The sequence below is a fragment of the Mustela nivalis genome (genome assembly GCF_964662115.1).
Source record: "Mustela nivalis genome assembly, chromosome: 6".
NCBI lineage: Eukaryota > Metazoa > Chordata > Mammalia > Carnivora > Mustelidae > Mustela > Mustela nivalis.
The window spans coordinates 117031700-117058525 of record NC_139025.1 but is presented as its reverse complement, the minus strand read 5'-3'; the positions used below and the strand labels follow the sequence as shown (position 1 = coordinate 117058525).

The 26826-nt window shown below is 54.7% G+C and overlaps 1 protein-coding gene across 9 annotated transcripts; it reads right to left on the bottom strand.

Annotated features, from left to right (window-relative positions):
* Positions 1-11479: 11479 nt before the first annotated feature.
* Positions 11480-26380, bottom strand: LOC309867246 (uncharacterized protein C15orf39 homolog). 9 transcript variants are annotated; one of them, XR_014313058.1, is made up of 4 exons: positions 20143-20275; positions 14962-17706; positions 13473-13664; positions 11480-12964 (listed from the first exon to the last, which is right to left on the bottom strand). XR_014313058.1 is itself a non-coding variant. In XM_082735850.1 (4 exons), the coding sequence occupies exon 3, from the start codon at positions 17654-17656 to the stop codon at positions 14921-14923; it is 2736 nt and encodes a 911-aa protein (XP_082591976.1). In that variant the 5' UTR covers positions 17657-17706; positions 20990-21296; positions 25908-26370; the 3' UTR covers positions 11480-12964; positions 14910-14920. The 9 variants fall into 9 exon arrangements, 8 of the variants coding, with proteins under 8 accessions (XP_082591976.1, XP_082591972.1, XP_082591977.1 ...); XM_082735850.1 differs by lacking the exons at positions 13473-13664; positions 20143-20275 and adding exons at positions 20990-21296; positions 25908-26370 and having other exon boundaries at positions 14910-17706; XM_082735846.1 differs by lacking the exons at positions 13473-13664; positions 20143-20275 and adding exons at positions 20990-21296; positions 25908-26321.
* Between the last annotated feature and the right edge of the window lie 446 nt (positions 26381-26826).

The window sequence follows — 26826 nt, the reverse complement described above, 5'->3', positions numbered from 1 at the left end:
CTAAATCTAGCATAGGGCTTTGTTCTAGTCTCCAGCCTGAGCAAATTCTCTCCACTCTTTTTCTTTCTTTCCCCAACCAACTTATCTTATCAACACCTTTTTTTAAAATTTTCATATTCACAGTCATATTTTATCCCTTTATTGTGTTTACCCTTATATTTTTTATGTGTGTGTGTTTATATATATATATATATGTATTTATTTCTTTAAAATTTTGGGAGGTAGTTCCTTCAAGAGACCAAAATACAGGGGCACCTGGGTGGCTCAGTGGGTTAAGCCGCTGCCTTCGGCTCGGGTCATGATCTCAGGGTCCTGGGATCGAGTCCCACATTGGGCTTTCTGCTCAGTGGGGAGCCTGCTTCCCTCTCTCTCTCTGCCTGCCTCTCTGTCTACTGTGATCTCTGTCAAATAAACAAATAAAATATTAAAAAAAAAAAAGAGACCAAAATACACCCAAAATCAAGTGGGTGGCTCTCTCTCTATATATATATATTTTTTTCAATTAAAAAAATTTTTTGGGGGCGCCTGGGTGGCTCAGTGGGTTAAGCCGCTGCCTTCGGCTCAGGTCATGATCTCAGGGTCCTGGGATCGAGTCCCACATCGGGCTCTCTGCTCAGCAGGGAGCCTGTTTCCTCCTCTCTCTCTCTCTGCCTGCCTCTCTGTCTACTTGTGATCTCTCTCTGTCTAATAAATAAATAAATAATCTTAAAAAAAAATTTTTTTTTTGAACTTCTTTTTACCCCCTTTCTTCTCCCTATGATTTGTAAGGTCTCTTCTGAGTTGGTTAACACACATTTTTCTGGGCTCTTTGCCACCCTTTATGTATTTTATTTTCTTGTTCTAATATTCTTATCTGGATAAAATGACAAGGTGGAAAAACTCACCATAAAAAAAAAAAAAAAGAATAAGAGACAGTACAGAAGGCTAGGGACCTAATCAATATGGACATTAGGAATATGTCAGATCTAGAGTTCAGAATGATGATTCTTAAGGTGCTAGCTGGGCTCAAAAAAGGCATGGAAGATATTAGAGAAAACTGTCTGGAGAAATAAAAGCCCTTTCTGGAGAAATAAAAGAACTAAAATCTAACGAAGCTAAAATAAAAAGAAGCTATCAATGAGGTACAATAAAAAATGGAGGCTCTTACTGCTAGGATAAATGAGGCAGAAGAGAGAATTAGTGATATAGAAGACCCAATCATGGAGAATAAAGAAGCTGAACAAAAGAGAGACAAACAGCTACTGAACCATGAACGAAGAATTTGAGATAAGTGATACCATAAGATGAAACAATATTAGGATAATTGGGATTCCATAAGAAGAAGGTGGGGCAGAAGGTATATTGGAGCAAATTATTTTAGAGAATTTCCCTAACACGGCAAAGCATCAAGGAGGTGCAGAGAATCCTCCTCAAAATCAATAAGAATAGGTCCACACCCTGTCATCTAATAGTAAAACTTACAAGTCTTAGTGACAAAGGGAAAATCCTGAAAGCAGTCTGGGACAGGAAGTCTGTAACATACAATGGTAAAAATACTAGATCGGCAGCAGACTTATCCACAGAGACCTGGCAGGCCAGAAAGAACTTGCATGATATATTTAGAGCACTAAATGAGAAAAACATGCATCCAAGAATACTATATCCAGCTAGGCTATCATTGAAAATAGAAGGAGAGATAAAAAGCCTCCAGGACAAACAAAAACTAAAAGAATTTGTAAACACCAAACCAGCTCTACAGGAAATATTGAAAGGGGGCCTCTAAGCAAAGAGAGAGGCTAAAAATAGTGGACCAGAAAGGAACAGAGACAATATACAGTAACAGACAGATTACAGGCAATACAATGGTACTAAATTCATATCTCTCAATAGTTACCCTGAATGTAAATGGCCTAAATGCCCCAATCAAAAGACACAGGGTATCAGAATGGATTTTAAAAAATCATTAATATGCTGTGTGCAAGAAACTCATTTTAGACCCAAAGACACCTCCAGATTTAAAGTGAGGGGTTAGAAAACGACACACTGGACCAGATAGACATTACAGATATATTCAGAACATTCCATCCCAAAGCAACAGAATACACATCCTTCTCTAGTGCACATGGAACATTTTCCAGAATCGAACACATCCTGGGCAACAAATCAGGTCTCAACCAGTAACAAAGTTTGGGATCATTCCCCACATATTTTCAGACCACAATGCTCTGAAGCTAGAACTCAATCACAAGAGGAAATCTGGAAAGAACCCAAATACATGGAGGCTAAAGAGCATCTTACTAAAAAATGAATGGGTCAACCAGGAAATTAAAGAAGAATTGAAAAAACTCATGGAAACAAATGATAATGAAAACACAACCATTCAAAATCTGTGGGACACGGCAAAGGCAGTCCTGAGAGGAAAATATATAGTGATACAAGCCTTTCTCAAGAAACAAGAAAGGTCTCACATACACAACCTAACCCTACACCTAAATGAGCTGGAGAAAGAACAGCAAAGAAAACCTAAACCCAGCAGGAGAAGAGAAATAATAAAGATCAGAGCAGAAATCAATGAAATAGAAACCAAAAAAACAATCAAACCAAAAAAACAAATCAATGAAACTAGGACCTTATTAATAAGATTGATAAACCCCTGACCAGACTTATCAAAAAAGAAAAGAGAAAGACCCAAATAAATAAAATCATGAATGAAAGAGGAGAGATCACAACCAACATCAAAGAAATACAAACAACGATAAGAACATATTATGAGCAACGATATGCCAGCAAATTTGACAATCTGGAAGAAATGGATGCATTCCTAGAGACATATAAACAACTGAACCAGGAAGACATAGAAACCTGAACAAACCCATAACCAGTAAGGAGATTGAAACAGTCATCAAAAAATCTCCCAACAGGGGTGCATGGGTGGCTCAATGGATTAGGCCGCTGCCTTCAGCTCGGATCATGATCTCAGGGTCCTGGGATTGAGCCCCGCATTGGGCTCTCTGCTCAGCGGGGAGCCTGCTTCCCCCTCTCTCTCTTCCTGACTCTCTGCCTACCTATGATCTCTCTCTATAAAATAAATAAATAAAATCTTTAAAAAAAAATCTCCCAACAAACAAGAGCTCAGGGCCAGACAGTTTCCCAGGGGAATTCTACCAAGCATTTAGAGAAGAATTAATTCCTATTCTTCTGAAACTCTTACAAAAAAATAGAAAAGGAAGGAAAACTTCCAAACTCATTTTATAAGGCCAGCGTTACCTTGATCCCAAAACCAGACAAAGACCCCATCAAAAAAGAAAATTACAGACCAATATCCTTAATGAACACATTTGTGAAAATTCTCACCAAAATACTAGTCAATAGGATCCAACAGTACATTAAAATGATTATTCACCATGACCAAGTGGGATTTATTCCAGGGCTGCAAGGTTGGTTCAACATCCACAAATCAATCAATGTGATACAACATGTTAATAAAGAAAGAACAAGAACCATATGATACTCTCAACAGATGCTGAAAAAGCATTTGACAAAGTACAGCATCTTTTCTTGATCAAAACTCTTCAAAGTGTAGGGACAGACAGTACATTCCTCAATATCATCAAAGCCATCTATGAAGAACCCACAGCGAATATCATTCTCAATGGAGAAAAACTGAGAGCTTTTCCGCTAAGGTCAAGAACACGGCAGGGATGTCCATTATCACCACTGCTATTCAACATAATACTAGAAGTACTAGCCTCAGCAACCAGACAACAAAAAGAAATTAAAGGCATCCAAATCAGCAAAGAAGAAGTCAAACTATCACTCTTTGCAGACAATATGATACTTTATGTGGGAAACCCAAAAGACTCCACTCCAAATCTGCTTGAACTTGTACATGAATTCAGTAAAGTGTCAGGATATAAAATCAATGCACAGAAATCAGTTGCATTTTTATACACCAACAACAAGACAGAAGAAAGAGAAATTAAGGAGTCCATCCCATTTACAATTGCACCCGAAACCATAAGATACCTAGGAATAAACCTAAACAAAGAGGCAAAGAATCTGTACTCAGAAAACTATAAAGTACTCATGAAAGAAATTGAAGAAGACACAAAGAAATGGAAAAGTGTTCCATGCTTATGGATTGGAAGAACAAATATTGTCAAAATGTCTATGCTACCTAAAGCAATCTACACATTTAACGCAATCCCTATCAAAATACCACCCATTTTTTCAAAGAAATGGAAAAAATTATCCTAAAGTTTATATGGAACCAGAAAAGACCTCAAATAGCCAGAGGAATGTTGAAAAAGAAAGCCAAAGTTGGTGGCATCACAAATCCAGATTTCAAGCTCTATTACAAAGCTGTCATCTTTGTAAGACAGTATGATACTAGCATAAAAATAGACACAGAGATCAGTGGAACAGAATAGAGAGCCCAGAAATAGACCCTCAACTCTATGGTCTTTGACAAAGCAGGAAAGGACGTCCAATGGAAAAAAGACTCTCTTCAACAAATGGTGTTGGGAAAATTGGACAGCCACATGCAGAAAAATGAAACTGGACCATTCCCTTACACCAAACACGAAAATAGACTCAAAATGGATGAAAGGCCTCAATGGGAGAAAGGAATCCATTCTTGAGGAGAACACAGGCAGCAAACTCTTTGACCTTAGCCACAGCAACTTCTTCCTAGAAACATCACCAAAGGCAAGGGAAGCAAGGGCAAAATGAACTATTGGGACTTCATCAAGAAATAGTCAACAAAACCAAAAGACAACTGACAGAATGGGAGAAGATATTTGCAAGCGATATATTAGATAAAGGGCTAGTATCCAAAATCTATAAAGAACTTATCAAACTCAACACCCAAAGAACATATAATCCAATCAAGAAATGGGCAGAGGACATGAACAGACATTTCTGCAAAGAAGACATCCAGATGGCCAACAGACACATGAAAAAGTGCTCCACATCACTCAGCATCAGGGAAATACAAATCAAAACCACAATGAGATACCACCTTATGCCAGTCAGACTGGCTAAAATTAACAAGTCAGGAAACAACAGATGCTGGCAAGGATGGGGAGAAAAGGGAACCCTCCTACACTGTTGGTGGGAATGCAAGCTGGTGCAGCCACTCTGGAAAACAGCATGGAGGTTCCTGAAAAAGTTGAAAATAGAGCTACACTACAACCCAGCAATCGCACTACTGGGTATTTACCCTAAAGATATAAATGTAGTGATCTGAAGGGGCACATGTAACCGAATGTTTATAGCAGCAAATGTCCACAATAACCAAACTATGGAAAGAATCTAGATGTCCATCAACAGATGAATGGATAAAGAAGATGTGATACACACACACACACACACACACACACACACACACACACACACAATGGAATACTATGCAGCCATCAAAAGAAATGAAATCTTGCCATTTGCGATGACATGTATGGAACTTGAGGGTATTATGCTGAGCGAAATAAGTCAAACAGAGAAAGACAATTATCATTTTATCTCCCTGATATGAGGAATTTGAGAGGCAATGTTGGGGGGGTTGGGGGTAGGGAAGGAAAATATGAAACAAGATGGGATTGGGAGGGAGACAGACCATAAGAGACTCTTAATCTCACAAAACAAACTGAGGGTTGCTGGGGGGAGGGGGGCATGGAGAGGGTGGTGGGGTTATGGACGTTGGGGAGGGTATGTGCTATGGTGAGTGCTATGAAGTGTGTAAGCCTAGCGATTCACAGACCTGTATCCCTGGGGCTAATAATACATTATATGTTAATAAAAAAAATAATAATAATAAAAAAGAAGCACATGGGAGCACTCTAAGACTCAAGTCCCAGTGATGAGCCACTCATGCTGAAGCCCGGAGGGCATCTGTCCTCCAATGGGACAAGAGGTGGCACCCCTTCCAGATATAAATGAAGGCAAAATCCCAGTGGAGAGGTTATCCTGGTTATCTGTTGCCTGTACAGAGAGGGGATGTAAAGTTGTTTCTGAGTAAGGATGAGCCCAAGTCCTACTCCACCCTCTCTACATGGTGACCTTGAACAAGCACTCGTTTTTTGGAGCCAGGAGACTCACAGCAGAAGGGCTAGGTTCAGAGGTCCCACCTCTGGCGCTCAAAGCTTCCCCTGGGGAGGACAGACTACGGAGCCTTGAGGTTGAGAAGCCCATACTCCCAATCTGCTCCCATCCCTTATGCCTCTAGGAACATCTTCCCACCTCAAAGGCTGTGGAAGGTGGAGGGGCTCCACCCACTTTCAGGACTCAGCGGGTTTGGCCTTCATCATGAGCAGGGCATTGATTCTAGGACCACCAAGGTGATGAGCAGCTTCTTGGGCTCAGGGTGCTCTAGATATACCCTGCTGGGCACAAAACTGGAAGGGCATTGGGACTTTGAACACAGCACCCCCCCACACACACACCAATCTCCGGCCACCTTGTGCCAATACCCAGGTCCTGCTATGCTGACCCTTTCCTGGTCAGGACCCTGTGGTCACCCAGGACAACTCCTGCCAGGCCAGTCTTCCCTTCTGTCTCACAGTGAGGTCACTATTGCCTTGGAAGCTCAATCAAGCAAGGACAACCACAACTCCCAGCAGGCCCATGACCAAAGGAAGCAGGGAACTGGGCTGTCCTGGAAGGTGAGGTGGAGGCAGAGGAGGGCCTAGCCCTGTGGGAATTACAGGTATCTGTGCCTTCCTCCGGATGTTTTTAGGCCATCCCTGACGTCCAACCCTCACAGGAACCCTCACCCAAAGCTCTGAAGGGAGGGGGTGTACGGGTAGGGGGAGGACCCTTCAGGAAAAGGTTCTTGTGGGCAGGGAAGATTTGAGCTGGGGTTCAGGACAGTCAGAAGGGCGGGTAACAGGTCTGCCAGGGAATCCAGGAGGTACGAAGTGTGGTGGTCATGTCCTAGAAGATAGCGAGCGTCCTCCCACTCACCGGTGGGGCTAAGTGGGGCCAGGCCCATGAGCTGGCACTTGGTGGCTGCCCCAGGGCCCAGGTAGGAGCTGGTGGGCAGACTCTCCCCCTAGACCCCCACCCAGTTCTGTGCCTAGCCCGACCTCTGGCTGCAGGGAACAGGTGTGGAGAGGAGGCAGCTAGTGGACATCAGTAGCAATGGAGGCCCAGGTCTCTCCCTCATCTGAAAGGGGCTTGAGAGGCAGACAGGGCCCTAACCCTAGGCCGGGAGCCCCATCCACCCCATGGAACCAAGAAGTCTTACTAGAAACAGACTTTGGCTTTTTTTAGGAAGATGAGTGTAAGGACAGCACATGCCTGAGGAGAGAAGACTGCTGAGGGAAGCCCCTAAGGTTGGCAACCCCTGACATGACCACCCAGAGATGGGCTGGGGCCATGGGGGAGCCATTCCACCTCTCCACCTCAGCTGACCCTCTGATGAGGAAAGCAAGGATAACCACATTTCACAAGGATCCCAGGGCAAAGCAAAGCTGTCAGTCACACAGGGAAGTGGATAATGCTTTCTAGGGATGGGAAGACCAGGGGCGGTGTTGTACATGCTGGGGACATGGAGAAAACCGCCTTCTTTGAGGCCAAGGAGAAAGGAAGGTCAGCAGAGAGGAGCTCCCAAACACTCTGGTTCAGGCCCTCTTACACAGCCCACCATGAGAGGAAGTATTGCAGAAGCCTCGGCACTTCCTCTGCAGGGGTGGGCCCAGCTAAAGGTTTAGGGCCCACACGGCAGGGGTCTGGAGGCCCCAAGGGAACGGCAGTACATAGAAAGCAAGCCTGGTGTACAGGGCATGGGATCAGTGGAAGTGGGAGAGGCCTCCTCACCCATCCTGGTAGACCAGGCACTTGGGATCAGAGGCACCAACAAGACCAGAAAGGTCTAGGCTAATTCCAGATGGAACACGTCCAGCTGGCAACAACCAGAAAGGACCAGGGTACCAGAAGCTGGGGGCCTGGAATGCCTGCTGAGCTCCAAGGCAGAGTTAGGGCAGCAGCAGGCAGATCTGGTGAGGACCAGTCCTTTATGGCTGGGGACCCTTGCCGTAGCTGACTTAGTAATGCCAGAGTGGTAGGGTGGTAGCAGACAGGGCTGGGAGACCTGATGTGTCCTTGCTGTCAGCAGGTAGCAAGCTAAGGGGTGGCAGTGAAGGCTGGACAAGGCGACCCCGGCTCTCCTATACCAGCAAGGTGCCAAGCTTCACAGAAAGGTAGGCAGGGCCCAGGTCTGTTGGGGGGACCCAGGCCTCTTTGAGTCAGGGCTTTCTCCTGCCCACCCAAGGTGGATGGGACTCGGGAATAAGGATGCTTCAGGATGAAGGGTGGAGACTGACGAAAGCCTCTGGCGTCTGTGCTGAGGGGCCCCAGACCAAAGCTCCTGTTCTTCTGACAGGGTGCTCGGGTCTGGGAGGTTTATACGGTTTGAGGAGAAGCCACTGCCAAGCTTGGAGGGTAGGAGGGGAACCTGCTCTGTCCCCATAACCCCCATCTGAGGAGAGGTCTGTAGATTTTATCTGGTGCCAGTGAAAAAAGCAGCAGGGACCCTCTGCTCCAGTCTAGTAATCATAGGAGGGGCCTCTTGAGGGTCTTTCAAGGGACTCAGGGGCTCAGCACTCTCTTCCCTCTTCCCAGGAGCCCAGGCTCTCACTGCCCCAAGCCTGGAAGCTGGGCCCCTCCAAGACTGAGGCAGAGGCAAGAGAGCCTGTCCAGCTAGAGATGAGAGAGGAGGGGGTCTACACCACCTTCCCCTGCCCTGGGGCCTGGAAGGGCTGCACCCGCTGGGCTGGGATAGGTACTCAGGAAAGGGGTCTCGAGAGCACACAGGACAAGAGCCAGCAGCAGGGCTCAGTGCCCTCTGACTGGGGTGTCCCTGTGGCCTTCCTCAGCTGGGGCTGGGGTGGAAGGAGCAGCAGGCATGGGTGAGGGGTGGCCCAGGGCCTGGAGCCACTAACTCCCACATCTGGCAGGACTATGGGGTGAGAAGAGGCACATTCAGGCAGGTGCTCCATTTCCCCTATGGGGATTTCGGGAGACCCAGCCCATTCACCCCAACCCCCTTAGTGAGAACTAGGCAGGGCTGGAAGCACCTGGAGGTTACCAAGGGGGTCTTCATAATCCCCTGTCAAGCAGAGCCTTGCACTCTTCCTTCCCCTCCCCAGTGACCCAACACAGGCTTGACACAGGCTGGAGACAAAGCTGCCCCGTGTCACTTACCTTGCAGGCCTGAGGCTTAATTCCTGGCGGGGAATTTAGCAGGCTGGGCTCCTCTGCCTCCTACTGGGTCCAAGCGCCAAGTAGGGCCACCGGGAGACAGGGCCTCATTCAGGCCTTAGGCCCACCTGAGCGCTATCCTCCCTTTTTCAACTCAGGCCATAGACCTACATGTTGTCTAGTGAGGCCACCTGAGGCAGAGAATAGCCCGGTGAGCAGGTCTGAGCTCAGCTGCTAGGGCGAAGCAGTGGCAGGTACAAAACGTTCTTGGCCTCCTGGCCGGCTCAAAAAACCAGCACTGGATCTGCGGCGTCTTGACACAGCTCCTGACTTGATGTGACCAGCAGCAAGTGAGGGGACCTGTTTCCTTATCTGTCACCTGAAGAGAGTTGTCAGCATTACTCAATAGGATTCCTGAACACCTGACCCAGGATCACCGTTGGGGCTAGGTTCAAACCCAGCTTTCTGGGCTCTGCTGAAGGGTTCTTGGTGGGACCTGAATATTTTCCAGATGGGGGGGGCAAACATTTTCCAGGTGATTCCATGTGAGAAGAGTTACCCCAGCTCGGAAGCCTTGGACAGTTACAGGGGAACTGCAGGGCCTGAAGAGCCATGATCAGCCAAGGTAGAGTGGGCCCGATCTAGCTTCGCTGAGAGGTGAGGGCCACTGACACAACCTCCGCTGTCAGCCATCAACACCCTGACTGAGGCGCAGAATAGGCCTTGTGAAAACCCTCATTGAGGGGCGGGAGCACAGCCTCCCACAGGCGAGGTCCTGGGCAGTGCCATCCCTGCCCCACCTGACCAAGGCTCCCAGGCCAGAGCTGTCTCCTGGAAGCAGCCCCCTCCCCCAGCAAGGTCCAGGGCCAGGACACTGAAACCCAGCTTCTGCACCATGGAGGCCCTGTAGTGCCACAGTGGAGAGGCAGGTGCCCCTGGGTGCTGAGCAGCTCTGCCTATGCCGAGGCCTTGGAGCCCGCCCGGGGCTGCCGGTGAGAAGTGTGCCTGCCGGGGAGCAGGGGCATGGTAGGTGGGCAAGCAAGTGTAGGAAGACGGCAGGGAGGGAAGGAAGAAAAGGAAAAAGGAAGAGAAAAAAAAGAAACAGAGCCAAATCCACGTTTTGACAATGAGGAGGATGAAGCTGACGGGGTGGCAGAGGGCCTGGGGGTTCAGTGACTTGAACCCCATCTATGCTCCCCACTCAGGTAGCCTCAAGTGAAGCAGACAGGCCTCACTTCAGCTCTCTGGGAAACAGGCGCCCTATAGCCCCTAGCCTCCAGGCTGTAGGGCTGAGCAGGCTGCTTTCCCCTTTCCAAATATTCCCCCAGGCCTCCCCACATGCTGTTCACCGTACTCCTGGTGCACTTCTCCCTCGCTTTTACCTTCTTCCTCCCTGCCTCCGAGGCCCAGTACCGGCAGCATCTCTTCTGGGATCCAGGGACACTTCCTTGTCCCCAAGCTAGGTCAGGCCCCTGTCGAGCTTCCAAAGCCCGCTTCCCCAGGTTCTGTCACTGTGGTGACCACATGTTGGGAGTTGCCTCTCTTCTGGCCTGTGACCTTCACGGGCTGGGGGACTCCTCGGGCCCGCACAGGCAGCAGGGCAACGGAGGTGGCGGCTCGGCATCCTGGCAGTCACCAGCAAGTCAACGGCCTCATGCAATGCCAGACTCCAGCTGTCAGCAGGCGCAGGAGGGATGCTGTAACTGAGCTCCGGGAAGGCTCACAAAGACTGGGGTTGACCCGGCAGGCCTGACCTGTCCTAGTGGGCTGGCTCTTGGTCTAGATGAGATGGGAAATCAGGAAGCCACCCCAGCAAGCCCTGAGAACAAACCTCTGCAGGGAGAGCCTAGCAGAGACAGGGTCTCTGGAGGGTGTACCCAGCATCTCCCCACACCAGCGAAGGTGTGAGAAACTGTCCTTCTGCAGGATGGAGTCACCAGCATGGGGGTGGGGTGACAGCACTGTTCTAGGGACGCCTTAGTGAGCACGTCCTTGGTGCTGGAGAAGGGCACATGCTAGGGAGCAGTGACCAGCACTTCTCACTGGGACAGTGCGCCACAGACCCAAAGACCACCAGGACCCCCAAGGGTCTCGCGAGGAGGGGTTTTCCCTGAGCAGGGGAGTGGCCACCCAGCGGGCGTGTGACCATGACCCACTTGGCCACAGCTAGCCAGCACAATGGTGCCAGGGAGCCTCAGCACCTTCTGGGCTGGGAGCAGGGAGAACTGCCAAGGACTAGGTGATGGCCTATTAAACTTGAGACCCCACACCCCCCGGCCCAAACACACAGCCAGGCCTCAGATCCAAAAACAACCCAAATGCTTTAATGTTTAATGGCCTGCCTCCCGGGCCCACAGCCTTCTTACAAACCTTAGCCAGGCCAAGGGCCCAGCTTGCCAGCCTCTGGCTCAGTTTAGTACTCTGCAAGGAGGTCACTCATAGCAGGTGTGACTGATGGAGCTCTGGCTTGGGGAATGCCAGGGTCCCCAGTCCGTATCTTCGGAGACCTCCCAGGATCCAGCTGTCATTCAGCCTGTCTTGTCTAGTCCCTGAGTCCCTGCAGCTGCTTGGCTTCTAGCAAACATACCACTTTCTCAGGAAGATGCACCAGGGGGGACAAGGCAGCTCAGGGAAGTCACTGGTGTCAATTCAGGACAGGCCTGGGGCCTCCCAAAGGTGAAAGCAGCAGGCCCAGAACAAGGATGCCAGCCCCAGGCTGTATCTGGGCACCCCCTGTAGTGAAGGAGGGAAGGGGCAGGCTTCCCAGAGAGCTTCCAGGCTGGGGGGGGGGGAGGGGGGGTCAGGGCCCAACCCCAGACGTTAGGGCATAGCCCCAGGCTTTCCTGGGAAATGACTCTAGAAAGTGTTAAGTCATACACACTGTACACTGTACCACCCTAAATAACCAAGTCCTATGACACAAAAAGACTTTCTAGAAGGTTCTACTTGCCTTAGCCTCCTATTCTAGGCCCTGGCTGGGATCTAGGCCCCCGTCCTGGGGAGGGAGCAGAGAGCAAACCTTAATGGGTGTGTGTCAGGCATCACCCCCACAACAACCCTGTGAGGTAGGCTGCGTTGTCCTATCTTACAAACTGAGAACTGAGGGCTCAAGGGAGGAAGTGACTTGCCTGGTTACACAGCAAGAACACAGGAGCTAGGATTCAAGCCCAAGTCTGTTGAGCTCCAAAGCCCACACATTTTCTCTAAGAAGAAACAGGAAGTAGTCCTTTCTAATAATAAAGGCCCTCATGTAAAAAGTTCAGGGGCTCTCAGCCCACTGTGTGGGGGCGGTGGGGGGCAGCAGAGCAGGAGAAGCTCCAATGGCATGTCCACTCCTGGCCCTGGGCAGCTGGCCTTACAAAAAGGTTGGGGTCCAGAAAATGACCCCCATACAGTAGCTGTCCAAACAGCCACCAAGGCTATAGGTGATGGCTTTGGCCACCCAGCACCTGTGGGTGGGGCACAGACCGGTCCGGCCCTGAGGCCTTGTGGCCCCAAGTGGGGAGTGCTAGGCCACTGAGCCAAGCGGTTTCCAGGAGGCTGCGGAAGCGGGCTCTTAGTGTGGGACCAGGGGGTCTGGTGCTGGCAGCAGGGGTAGGGGAGGTACCATGGGACCCTTCCCCAGCGGTTGCCTCTGCTTTCTCCGGGCCAGGGGTTGGTGGCTTCCTCCCTGGCTTCCTGGCCTTGGGGACAGGTGACTTCCAGGCCAGGGCTAGGCTCTCCGGCTCATCTCTGGCCATGGTGGGTTCTGAGGAGGGCACAGATCCAGCCTCAGTGTCAAAGTTACCTGGAAAATGAACACACAGTCAGGCTGCAGACCCCAACACCCTCAGGTCCCACCTCCTGACCTCCAAAGCCACCTAGACCAGTGGTTCCACTCTGCCTCAGGCCTGGAGGGCCCCAGCAGGGTCACGGCCATCATGACTTCCCCACGTGTGCAGGAAGCCGAAAGGTATGCTTCTCCCCAGGTGACGCCAGGGCTCTATCAGATGACAGTACCGCTCAGGCAAAGAATCTGGTCCAAGAACCAAAGGAAAAGGGCCAACAAGACAGGAACCACTGGCCTGTAGAGGCTGGGAAATTGGGGCATGGAGAGAGAGGGCCCTGTTACACCTAAGAGTGGCATCCTTCTACCAGACCACCCCCAGGGCCCAGGAGTAGAGGAAGCAGCAGAGGGGGCAGGAGAGGGCTTCTGACCAAGAGCATACCTCATGGCAAGTGAGGCTGTCAGGGAGAACACAAAGGACACCCACAGAAGGGTGGACCTCCCCTCCGGGATATGGGGGAAGACTCACAGCTCAGGGGCCAAATTTGGCCCCTCCCTGGGGCGCCAAATCCAGCCAGCAGCAGGAATAACCTGGGTCCCAGTCAGTTCTGCACTAGGCCCCAGACTCTTCCAAGCTTGGGCAGGGCAGGAGGGGACTGTGGAGCGCCCAGCAGGCAGCCTGGAAAATACGGCCCTGTCCTCTCTGGGCTTGACAGTCCAACTGTCCAGGGAGAAGACTGGGCTGGAGCCTCTGAGCCACACATGATATCCCTCACTCCACTCCACCCCACCCCCCGGTTCAACACTCCCGTGTACGTTCTCTTTGCACCTGTTTGGGGAAATGCTCCAACTTAAGTGCTCAGGAGTCAGCAATGCTTGTCACCTAGACCCCAAGTTCCACATGTATGCCTCGGGCGCCTTCCCCACCCTGATGTGGAGCCAGGACAAGGTAAGGGCCCAGGGCAAGGCTGCCAGGTGATGAAGGGACGAGAAACCATTCCCGTGGAGACAGAGACACAGAGGCTTGGTGGCAGGATGGCGGAGCAGCGAGGGAAGGCTATAAAGCAAGTCACAGGCCTCAGGCCTCCATGTGCCAGGTGTACTGATGCACAAAAGGCCATGATGAGCACACCTGGCACCATCACCAAAGTCCCAGCAGGAGTGAGTGTACACAGCACGCAGCAGCTGCCCAGAGCAGGGCCAAGCGACCTAAGCTCATGATGCTCCAGGACAGAAAAAGAGCAAGCTGGAGAGCAATATGCACGAGACGTCATTTAGTAGGGGAAAAGCAAACCAGAAACATCGCTCCCACTTACAGGGGCGCTTCTGTGACTATAAATAGTGGGACAACTGAAACACGGCACATGCAAAAGGCAACCGTGTTTGGAGGGAGAAGGGGACCCCTGCCTGTCAGGAATCAGGTACCATTTACTGAGGGGGAGAAGGTGGAGTGGGGGGCAAAGATTTAGGGGAAAGCTTAGGAGTGTGGGTCTGGGAGGAGTTAAGGGTCGGAGAGATACTGAGTGGAAAAGGCCAGCATGCACTTAGTAATTCAGGGCTCAAGCTCAGAAGAAGGGAAGCTGGGTGGGACACAGACACAGGAGGAAGAGACCTCAGATAGAGAACAGGGCCTCATCAGAGCCCTAGAACCCAAAGGAGAAGTCTATACTGAGGTGGGAGAAGGCCCAGCAGAAGAGGGAAGCTGGAAAGCCGCAGCATCGGGGAAAGTTAAGAGACATTTCCACAGGGACAGAGCAGCAGGCCTGCTCAGAGGCTTAGGGAAGAGGCCATGAAGGTCCTGGTGGTACCGGGGTGAGGAGGGATGGGGGGTGAGAGTGTGGGTGGGAGGCCACAGGGCCTCCGGAGGATGGCCAGACCCCTCCCCAGCACCAGTTCTTGGGCTCCCCTGCCCTGAGTCCCAGGCAGTCCCTTGGCCCGGCTGTGACCACTCAGACAGCCCACACACCTGTCACTCGTTCACACAGCTCCGGTGGCTACTGGGGCCGCCCCATGCTCACCCAGCTGGCGGCGGACACAGTCCCGCCACTGCAGGCCTAGCAGGTCGGGGTAGATGTCAGGCAGCTGGCGCAGTGCCAGCAGCTTGAGCATGCGAGAGGTGCAGCCGTGCAGGGCCCGCTCACGCAGCGCACGCTCCTCAGACAGCGTGGTGGGTCGCAGCTCCACGCGGTGCTCTTGCAGCACATGGTCCACGGAGGCAGGCGGCAGCCGGGGGAAGAGGCGCTCCTTCACCAGGTGGATGGGCACAAAGATGGCGCCAGCGCGCACCACGTGGGGGAAGGGACACCGCTGCGTGCACACGAAGCTCTGCAGCTGCGACAGCAGCTTGCCCAGCAGCCCCTGCACAGTCTGGCAGTCCTGCCACGCCCCCCGGCCCCAGGGCCCTGCGGTCTCCAGCCACTCCCGCAGCTTCTCAGGCGGAGAGTGTGCCACTGAGCCCGAGATGGCTTCGCACAAGGATGCGTGCAGGCCCGTGAAGCGTTGCTCTGGAGAGTCTGCTGGGGCTGGGGGAGAGCCTGAAGTTGGGGTCGGAGCCAGGGTCCGGGCAGGCAAGGGGGCCAGCGCGGGAGTGGGGGCCGCGGCCATAGCGGGAGGACTGGGCAGCGCCACGTTGAAGCAGGCCACTGGCAAGGGCTGCGTGAGAATCTGGAGACCAAGGGGCACGCTCGTGGGGGTGGGTACAGCTTGGGCCGGCGCGGGGGCTGGGGTGGGCGCCGATGGGGCCACAGCTGCTGGCAGAGGTGCTGGCCGGAGGATCTTGAATTTTCGGAACATGAAGGCCACGGAGCTGTGGAAGTTGGTCCTTGGGGTGGTGGCCTCGGTGGCTGCCGGCACCCCGGGCAGCCCTGGTGCTTCCGTGACTATCTTTTCCAGCTCTGGCAGATCCGAGACTGTGTTCCCCACACCTGGCACATCCAGGGCTGCCGTGGGCCTGGCACACACCTCAGGACTAGGAACCCGGACAGGAGCCTCTGCCGAGGACTTCTTCACACTTAAGTCCAGGGCCACCTCCTCTCTAAGTGAGCAGGGAGCCTTTGAAGGGGCCTCCTGGGCAGGCAGGGTCCCCCCACAGTCTTTGGCAGGGCTCTCACTGGGGGCTGGGGCTGGGTCAGGCTCAGGCGAGTCCTCGGGAGCCTGCACATCCAGATAGTCACGGTAGGGGGCCAAGCTGAAGACATTGTCAATAATCGGCATCGGTGGAGAGCAGGGTGACAGTGCACCCTTGTTCTGCAGCAGAGACTGGCGCTCCTGGGCGCATGGTGGGAGCGCCGGAGGGGTGCGTGGAACCGGGCTATCCCCAATGACAATGGGTGCCCCAGGGTGCTCATCGAGCTGGGGCTGGAGCTGCTCTTTCCTGCAGCTGGGCAGCCACACCTTCTCCTCTGCTTCCTGGACTGGCTTCTCCGCAGGCCTTGCGGGCTCTGAGCAGGGCTGGCTGGCAGGCAGGGACTGGCATGCTCGCTGGAAGGCACTGGGCTGCACACTGGAAGGCACAGCCTGTACACTGTTTTGGGAAGGCGGCGTCCCTCCAAGCCCTGGGGATGCTCCATAGAGAGAGAGGTCATCCCGGGCATAAGGAAAGCCCAGTGTCTGGGGGGCAAAGTCCATTGGGCACCGGGGAGCAAGAGGTGGGTCCAGCTTGAGGCCTGGTGAGGGTGCGGGGAGTGGGGCAGAGGAATAGGAAAAGGTGTCCAGGCCCACTGGGGCCATATAGGGTGCCTGGGCAGCCTGCTGCCTCAGGTAAGGGCTGCTCAGCCCACTAGCTGGGTACCCAGCCCCCTTGTGGGCTCCCACAGGCTGTAGGGGAAGCACCGAGCTGTAGCTCCCCTGCTTCTCCGGGTGGCGACAGGCTGGTGGGCAAGGCAGGGCCTGTGGAGGGTGAGGGAGCGGGTAGTGGGTAGGCACTGTATCCTGGCAGGCTGGCCCCAGGGGTTGGGCCAGCTGGGTCCATGGATTGGGAGGTCCATCAGACAATGCCTGCTTGGGGTCCCCAGGGTAAGGACCTGCATATTTGGAGGCCAGCAAGCCTGTGCTGTGGATGGTCTGATACTTCTCCAGAAATGCCTGGCATGGGGAGAAGTTCATTGAGTTCTTGCCAGATCCTCCAGCTGGCACACCACGCAAGAAGGTGCCATCTACAGACTGGCCCTTGCCAGGAGTTGGGGTCAGAGAACAAGACGGGTCAGCCGGGGGTAAGAGGGGTCCGGTCACCATCGTCCAGTCAACATCCAGTGGCCTCTTCGCTGCCCCATCCCCCAGGCAAGCTGAGAGCCCGTAACACAGAGGGCTGCGGTAGACAGGTTTGGGTGCTGCCAACGGTGGGCCTGGGTAGGAATGAGATTGGGGACCAAAGGGCAGGAGCTCAACAGGGCCAGGTTCCTGCACCTTCTCAGAGCTTTCTGCTGCTGGGCGGTAGAGCAGGCAACTGGTCAACAGGCTGTCTGTCCGAAGAGGGGGTCCTGCCATGCTGGTGGGGTACAAGGGTGGATATGGGGTCCAAGATGCCAACCGCTCAGACCCTGCCTTGGGAGCACTCCCCATAGGGCAGGAGAAGTAGGCACCCTTGTAGCTGCAGGGGTCCTGGTTACCAACAGAAGAGGATAGGCTGTGCCCAGGTCCAGAGTCTGCTTCTAGGCGGGGCAGCTTGCCATATATCACAGGCCCTAGGGTCCCCAGGGGCCGCTTCTCCGCCATCACTGTGAAGGCTTCAAGCCCTCAGGGGCCCCAGCTACTCAACTGCTGACCTGGGAGAGAGAGAAAGGTAGGGGCTGTTAGAACAGGCTACAGGCAAGCGAGGGCTGCTGCTCTCACTGGCTCATCGCCGCACCTCAGAACCTGGCACTTAGCAGATGCTCGATAAAGCCTATGAATGAATGAATGCATGAGTCAGACAACACAGAGGTTTCCAACTCATTCCCCCTAGTCCCACTCCAGGAGCCCCTTCTGTTCAGCTTCTCCCCACGTGACTCTCCAGACCCCTTTCCTGCGGTTTCCAACTTTGCAGGCAGTCTGAAGATCCACTCGCTTGGCTACGCCTGTTCCCCCTACACCGATGAGGAGACCTATTCATCCCAGTCACTGATAAAGGAGATGGGACAAGAGGAAGGCTTCCTACCTCCCCCTACAGCTCTTACTCCCAATGACACAGGGATCCCAAGATGCCCACTACAGCCAAGATGTGGAACTGGACATTGTCTATGCATTCAGGTTTCCCAAGACACTCTTTAGGTCTGTCTGACTGGCCAATCTTAGCAAAAATGTCAGAGCCGAGCCTTGAACCCAGGTCTCTAGGCCCAGAGCAACACAGATACCGGGCTCGTTTCCACAGGGTAGGACTATACCCCAAGAGAAGCAGTGGGCAACATGGCTTCACAAGGGCCTGCCCACCCCCCCGCAGGAGAGCCGAGGCTGTCCAGTAGATGGTGCTGTGGTACCAGCAGGAAGCTCCCAAAGTGTCCAGGAGGAGAGCCTGTGTTCCATCCCAGCCCCTCAACTGCCCTTGGCTATTCAAGGCATGCAAGGGCAGCAGCACGGCTCCAGGGACAAGAAGGTAGGGAGGTGGGAGAATGCAAATGTCCAGGGAGGGAGTCCCCAAGGACCACAGAGTGCTAGGGCTACTACCCCCACTGAAACACTGAATGCCAGAGCAAGACTAAGGCCCTGAAGCAAGGGAAAGCAAGGATTGGGACCCAGGCCCAGAGAAGTTAAGCCCGGGCTTTCTCAAGGCAGCAGGTACCCAATGACCCATGAAGGGTCATCTGAGGCCAGCCTTCTCAGGCCACATCATCCTGCCTCTACTTCCCCTAGCACCCTGTTCCCGAAACCCTCAGGTGGCTTAGAAAGGATGAATCAGCTCCCTCTTGCTATGATTAGGCCATGGGTCAGGTGCAAGCCATGACCAGCCCCTTCTTCCAGCCCTCTCCTCCCTTCTGGCTGGTGGCCAATGACAACCGCAGGCTCATAAGGAGACCAACACATCTTGTGGACAAGAAAAGCCAAGGGTAGTAGGAGGGCCAATGCCCACTCTCATCCCTGCCTAACCACACCACGGAAGCCAGGTGGGACTCTGAAAAAGTTGGCTCTTCTGGCCAGAATCCAACACCTTAGGCCAGCCTAGAGAAGGGGATGCTCCCTAGGAGAGATCAGAAGGGACATCAGGGTATGGTATTGATAGCAATGCTCTATGACAGAGATTTGCATCCCAGATGCAAAGCCCCATCCTGGGGCACAGCAACCTTGCAAGAAGGAGTTGTATGGTTTTGGGGGTGCTAAGTAAGTATTCCGCCCCCTCCACCACGGGGAGCTCTGGATTAATTAAGTGCTGGCTCTGGTCTCACCTCCCCCACATGCCCCTAGGAGCCTGCTCCACACCCACCCCAGCCCCTGGAGTCTTTTTCCCCCCAGGCTCTGCCCATTGCGAGCCCTTTGCCCTGGAGACTTCCTGAGACAGCCTCCCCCTCCACCCTGGGACCCAGTCAATAGAGGTGAAGCCATGTGGGACCCTCAGAAGTCTCTGAGGGAGAGACGGAGCTCTAGGGAATCAGCAGAGAACTAGGAAGAGTATGGGGCTGACCTTACTACCTCCTGTCAGTAGAAAAAGCCCAGTGAACACTCCCTTGAGGGAGGCCCCTCCCCACTCAAGCCAGTAGCCAAAATGTAGGTGCCTCCTTCACACACACACACACACACACACACACACACACGGAGGAAGAGGCAAGCAATTGCTTAGGGAAGGGGGGACCCCAGGGAGCAGGGTCACATTGCCCTTTGGGCCACCAAGCTGTTTGCTGGCTGAGGGCTGGGAGGACCAACTTCCGCCAGGGCTCAGAGCAGGGTCCCGGAAAAGAGCCCACCACCACTGTGCCCTCCCTGTCCTAAGCATCAGGGGAAGCAAACAGCTTTTCCACCTCCTAGCGACTCTCCTTAAGGCCAGTGGTTGTTGGGAGTTGGGAAAGACCAGGAAGAAGAGAGCCATCCTGCCAGGCTGGGGCCGGCCCCTAGAGCGCTGGATCAGGGCCCCTCCCGGGGTCCTCATACCTTCCCCAGTTGAGGCTCTGGGCCCTACAGAACCTGGCGCAGCTTAGGCTCCATTGGAGGGGGAAGGGTCGCAGGATAGGCCTCCACCACCTTTCTCCCACCCGCCCCGCCCATATCGGTGGTGCCTGGGGCCCTCAGCCAACCTGGCTTTGGGGCTGCCGCCGCGCCCGACCCCGCGCGCTTCCGGGTGTCCCCATGCTCTGTCCGTTGGCGCTGGGCGCACGTGCACCCCAGCAGGCTGATCCATAGGCCGCAGCCACGCATGCAACCCCGTGCCTGCAAGTACGTGCACGGCCCACATTTGCACACACGCCCCTCCAGAACTGCGTTCTCCCTCGCTCGGGCCCAGCACACGTGTGCACAGAGCAAGGCCCGCGCACCCAGCCCCGAGGGCCGACACCCAAAGACTGGAGGGAAGACAGGAGCAGGGGACGGCCTGGCCGCAGTGTCCGGGCAGACACCGCCTCGGGGCGATCCCGCCAGCCTGGGCTGCGGCCAGAGGGTGAGTCAAGCTGTAGCAAGGAAACCGCAGGGCCGTCCGGTCCCAGTAGGGCGCGTCCAGGGCCCCGCGGCGCCTCAGCGCCCGCCGCCGCCCCCCCCAGGCCCAGCCCCCCACCGCCCCCTCATCTCCGCCCCGGCAGTCCACGTGAGCCGGGCCCCGCGGGAGGCCCGAGGGCTCAGCCCGATCTCCTTCTCCCTAGTCCCTCGCGGGATCCGGCGCCAAAGCCTAGCTAACGCTGCGGGGCGCTCCCAGGCCCCGGGGCCCTCGAAGTCCGGGGAAAGTCGGAGCAGCCGCGCGCCCCCTGCCCCGCAGCCCGCCAGCCCCGGGCCCGCCGCAGCCCAGAGCTGTAGCACCTCGGCCCAGGCCCGGCGCGCTCCATGCCCCGGCCGGCCGGTAGGGGCGCCCTGGGGCAGCGCCACCCGCCCCTTCTCCACGCGCCGCCCGCAAACTCGGCCCAACTTTCCGCGCCCGAGCGGGCGAGCTCCTACCTGCAGGGCGCCAGGCTTCTCGATGCTGCTGCCGTGGGCTGCGGCCGCATCCTCCGCCCTGTGGAGGCGGCGGGTCCTTGTCGGGCCGGGCCCTGAGCGGGAAGTCCCGGAGAGCACCGAGGCCGGAGCCACCTTCCTCGCGGCCGTTCGCGCCGCCGCTGGGCGCCGTCTGCGGTCCCGGGCGGGGCGGGCTGGGGGCGGAGCGGGGGCGGGGCGGCCGGCGCGGTGTAGGCTGAGCCGGGCCGCGCCTCTGGGAGCCCGCGATCCCCTGGGCCCCGGGTGTGCGGAGGACCTGAGGTGGCCAAGTCTACAAGAACACGGCCGTGCGTGCTGCGCACCGTCTGTACCCACCGCATCCCTGAGCCGTGGCTCAGCGCGCCCAGCACACGCCTTCATTCACTCCGTTAGATCATTCATTCGTTGCCACTTTCTAGATACGTGGCCTCGTGCATGCCTCTTGACCTTGTTGGGCTTCAGTTTCCTTATTTTAGTAAAAGTGGAATTACATCGTAGTAGTAGTGGTGTGAAGGCTTGGAAGAGGTTGTATTAAGATATCTGGCACGCGGTAGGTGTTCTGGCTCCCTTGGCAGGTACTAGTTGCATTAGGGAGCTGGGGAAGGGCTCCTGAGTCTGTCCCGGCATCTCAGTGCGGCCCCAGAGGGCAAATTCCAGACAAATGTATCTCAGTCCCTGTTAGGGTACCACCTGTGTCTGAGGAAGGGGTGATTTCTCCATCACTATAGTATGCCAGGAATGGGGTTGGTAAGTGGCCTCAGAGGGTACCTTAACCTTTTTGGCAAACCTCCCTCACTAAGACAGGCCTGAACAGCCTGGGAGGTGGGATAGGGTGGAGTGTTCCCAACCAGGAATGGTATGCTGCAGAGAGAGGGGCTGGAGGGGTGGACAGGCTGTCTCCATCTGCCCAGACTCCTTGGGCCATCTAATTCTGGATGTGAAGGCCCTCGGTGCTGCTACCTTCTCTAAAGAAACCTGGTCCCTAGCAGTTCCTGGGCTGCTCAAGGACTAGGGACAGGTGTGTGCAGTGGAGGAGGAGGAAGACAGGTGGACATGCCAAGGGTCAGAGGAAGTTCATGGGGCAAAACCACCCAGTCTGATCCCAAAGGTCAGGGCTGCCTGAGTCAGAGGGCAGAGGAGGCTGGAGGCCTTAAGTTCAGAAAGTCAGGCAGCAGCTGGAGCTGAGGAGGAGGGGCTGGACCCTGCAGGTAAGAAAAGGAAGAGGAAGTGGAGGTCACCTGGGGGGAGGGGAGAGAGTATCAGTTGAGAGCTGTAGGGTCCTGAGAGTCTGGAGTGATCTGAGGAGGAGAGACTCAGAGAGGGTTGGGGCTTTCCCAGGGTTACACAGCACGCTGGGATAAAAACTCAGATCTCCTGGCTCCCACATCTTCACATCAGGAAAGTACACCTGTGCGTGACAACTAGGGGTCATGCCCAAGGCTCAGATCACAGGCTATTTGTCCCTACTTTTGCTCCTCACCACTCTGCCCTCCCCCTCTCCATTCTTTAGCACAACACTAGTTGTCTCCCACCTTTGCCCACCTTTGAGCTGCTGCTGCTGCTGCTGCTGTGGGGCAGGGGTGAGGGGTTGTGGGAAGAGGGCAGTATTCTCAGTTCTTAGGGCCTAGGACTCTCAGGTTGTGTGCTCAGGTCACCTGGTGTTCTCTCCAGTCTCGCTGAGCCTGAATGGGACCCATCCAGGCCCACATAAACCTGGTGGAGACCCTAGGGGCCAGTTAAGAGTCTGCGGCCCCATTCTGAGTCTTGCCTTAACTTAGGGACACTTCACAAAGACAGTAGCCCCCTTAATCGGCGTCTTGCCCATTCCTTTTCGGCAGCACCTAACTAACTTGCACTATAATAGAAAGGAGAACTTGGGAGCCACTTTGTAACTTTCTGAGCCTCAGTTTCCTCATCTGCAGAATGGGAACCACGAGGTGAGTGTTGCTCGTGGGAACTGGGTGGGAAATTACTTGCAAATGATAAAAAGCTCTGTAGGGTGTCAGCTGGGAGCTCCTGAAGGCTCTAACCTTGTCCTTTTCTTCTCTATCCCGAGGGTCATGTATGTGCAGAGCCTGTGAAGAAAAGTGGCTCTCTCAGGCATCTGTCGGATGGAGGAAGGTAATATTAGGCTGTGATCTTGGAGAGGAGAAATGGTATCATGGCTGGAAGGGACAGTGTTAACAAAAGCAGAGAAGGGAGCAGTCTGTCCTTCTGTGGGCTTCCTGGGTGGGGTTAACAAAGAAAAGTCACATAGAAAAACCTGGAAGGGAGGTTTCACATACACACACACACACACACACACACACCCCAACACACCAAGCCTGCCCTCCTCCACCCCACCCCAGACACTGATTACCAACTGCCCCCCCCACTCTCTGGGAAGCTGAGGTAAAAGGTCAGCCCCCCGAACCTCAGCTGGACCTACAGTTATTAATAATGTCGTTCTCTCTAATGAGGCCACACTTGCTATTTACAAAACTCTTTCCTTCCTCCCAGGAGCTTCTCACCCCAGAGGAGGGAGACGTGGCACTGGCAGCCACAGCATAGGCAGACAAACAGGGAAGCAAGGCCCCTCTCCTTGAGACACACAGCAATGCTCTCTCTGATCCTTCCGGACTCAGCGATATATATTGTGTCGTCCAGGGAGGCCCTCTGACTGCTGTTGCAACTCTCTGCCCTTTCTGTTTCTTCCTCCCTTCCGTGCTCCCACTCAGTAGAGGAACAGCTGTGTGGGTGGATGGGCTAGGCAAGTAGCTCCTACTTGGAGTGTGGCCCTGGGCTAGTCACTTAATTCTTAATTCTCACTTAATTCTTACACAATCATATGAGGTCAGGATTTGACAAACAGGCCAACTGAGGTTTGACCTATTGAGCTGTGTGACCTTAAGGCAGCCCCTTAACCTCTCAGTTTGCTCATCAGTCCAACGGGCAGAATGAGAACTTATCTCAGGTCTCACGCAGATTCAATGAGTTCACAGCTTGCTTTGTAGTAAGACCTTAAGCGGTGGTAGCTCTAGAGGAAGTGGGGGGAGTAGGTCGCCCACAGAGCCAAGAAACAGAGGAGCTGAAACTCCCCACAAAGAGTTGTGTGATCCCGAACCATTCGGAGAGCTATCTTCCGAGGAAATCAGAGTCTCTCAGAGGGTGCTCCCCAAGTTTAGGAAAGGGAGATGGGCTTTCACTGGGCTCCTTTGCAGGACGATGCCTGCCAGCCTTCTGGCCAGAGAGAAAAAGCCCAGACACAATAATTTGGGGACCTTAGTGCAGGGGAGTGAGGAGCCCTCTGATTAATGAATAGCTGGGGTAGATTAACCATCCTTCCCACCCTTGATTCTGGTGCTGTTTCCAGTGCAGTTAAAGAAACAAATGTTTCCGGGTGATGAGTGCTTGTGTAGGGCTGGGCTGCCCAAGAGAGGCATGAGGACTAGGGTGCTGAGCCTTGAGTCAGGGTAGGGTCCCCCATTCTGGCTATGCCGGAGTGAGCAACGGGCTCTGTCTGGCTTAGTGCTGGAAGCAGTGGGAAACATTACTTTCCTACCTCCAGGGAGGTCGTTCTAATGCCCATATCTCATCCTGTAACCCATCCCCAAGCCCCACCCTCAGCTTGGTGGGGTGGCCTCCCAAGGCTCTCCAGTACCCTCAGGATCCAATTTCCCGGTCAGGTTTCTGCCTGCCTCCTGACTGGCTCTCTCCCGCCGCCTTCCACTCATCCCCCAGAGCCGGCCTGAGGTCCTCACTTGGGCATTACCTCTGTGCTCCTGATTATGCTCTCCTCGACCAAGAGCACTGGCCTCTGCCGTGTATCCAGCTCTTTCTTTGCTAACCTGTCTTCAAGACAGCTCAGACCCACTCCTCCAGGAAAACTTCCGGAGATGTAAGCTGGGTTTGGTCACCTATTCTGGAGCCTTATAGCCTCCCAAACTCTCCTCTGCGTTAGCTCATCAGCCTGGCCACAGCTCCCTGTGCTAACGTGGCCGGGTCACAAGCCTGGGGACTGATGCCTTCCAGGGCCGGGCCTGGGCCCGCCTGAACACAGACACCTCAGGGCCCAGCACAGGGTGGAGTTGGGCCACGGTGAGGGAGTGAAGGATTAATGGCAAAAAGGAGGACTCGGCTGGTCTGAAGAGCAGAAAGAAGGGCAAAAAAATCTGCCTTGGCCCAGAGATGAGAGCCTGAGGAAAGCCTCTATAGCCAAAAGTTCCCCTAAAGCCCCTGCACCGCCCCGCCCCAGCCTCTCAGGACCCGTGACACCAATCCTCTGCCCTGCCCGCGCCCATTCCAACATGGAAACACTGAGGCCCTGAGAGGGGTAGCCACGTGCCTAGGGGCTGGAGCAGGCATGCCTTGAACCCAGGTCTCCCAAAGACCCGTCTGGTCTGCACACCAGCTTCCGTCTTGTTTTGACACTGCTTCTCCATCTCCAGACCCAGGATGGAAAAACACCTGGCTGAGATCCACCTGGGCTTCCAGCTGCCTGCAGTCCCTCCTTGGAGGCCCCTAGCCTGGGGTTGGGGGTGCGAGGAGAAGAGGAGGGGGAGCTCGGTGAGGAGAGGAGAGGCTGATGCATTTTCCCCTCCGTGTTGCAGGAGCCTGGACTTCTGCCAGCTTTCCTAATCACCTCCTTCCCTTTCCCCAGCCAGGGCCTCTCTCAGGGGATCCCCTCCCCCCACCTCTGTGCCCTGGGCAGAGCAGCACAGCTGTTTCCAGGATGGTGGTTTGGGCCTGGGCGGGCTGTGCCCACAGCCCTGACTCCTGCCCAGTGCCTGCCTTGCTTCGGCCTCCATCGGGAGTTCCCTTCCTGCAGCTCCCCAGTTCAGAGGTCTTGGGGGGGCTGCCAGCCCAGCTCCTCCTGGGCCTGCCCAGGCCCCCTCCCCCAGTGCCAGAGTGCATCCCCTCCTACCGTGGGCAGGCCAGGCGCACTGTCCATCGAAACCTTCCTCAGGCCGCTGGGGCAGCGGGGTCTGGGCCAGGTGGTTGGCGCTGCCCCCTCGTTAGTGGCCTGCTGGGGTTTCCGTCACTTAGGGCCGGTTACCAGGCAACCGCGTTGGGAGGGCTGGCTCTGGCTGGGGCTGGCACTGGTGTCTGCTGCTGCTGAAGGGGAGGCGTGAGGCCTGGCCGGCTGAGGCCAGGGTCACGGTCCACAGCCTCATGTTCCCCGGAGAGGTGGGGGGTGGTGCCTTCAAACTCAGAACTCCTAGTCATTACCGAAGCTCAGCCTCACAACCCAGCCCCAGGAGAGGGGCCTCCAGCTGCCCCTCCATGACCCCTCACGGCCCTCCACACCAACAGCCATACTCAGAGCCCTCAGGTTTCTGGGAGGTCGCGGGAAGCTGAGGGGTAGCTGAGCTGCGCAGGCTTCCCTCTTTAGGGACTGGGGGTGTGGCCTGTTGACCTTACCACCACCCTGTGGCCTGATGGGGGGCGGGGCACGAGAAGTCAGATTTCCCAGTGTGCAGGCCCGATATTTCTGGGTTACACTGGGTCAAAATCGTGCCCTACCTCTCATGGTTATGTGGCCTTGGACATGTTAATTGTTATTCTGAGGCTCGGTTGCCTCATCTGTAGAATGGGAGGCTCATAGGGCAGTGTGCAGTATATAAGATGATCAGAGGAGCGCCTGGCCCAGAGCCTCCTCTCCACACCTGTCCATGCCCGTCTTCCAAGCCCCAAGCTTCCCACATTACAAGGGGACAAGCATTATAGCCCTCGCACTGGCCACCATTGTCGGGTGACCCTGGAACGTTCCATCTTCATGTCCAAGAATAGCCTTGCACCCCACCCTACTCCTCGATTCCCCCAAGCAGTCCATGCTGCCTTGC

Bases quoted from the DNA above. Each gene is read 5' to 3' on its own strand.
- LOC309867246 (XM_082735848.1), bottom strand. From the start codon at position 17,656: ATGGCGGAGAAGCGGCCCCTGGGGACCCTAGGGCCTGTGATATATGGC. The intron at 12,965-14,961 runs GTGAGCATGGGG...TTCATTTTCCAG, and splicing joins CTGTGTCCGCCGCCAGCTGG to GTAACTTTGACACTGAGGCT.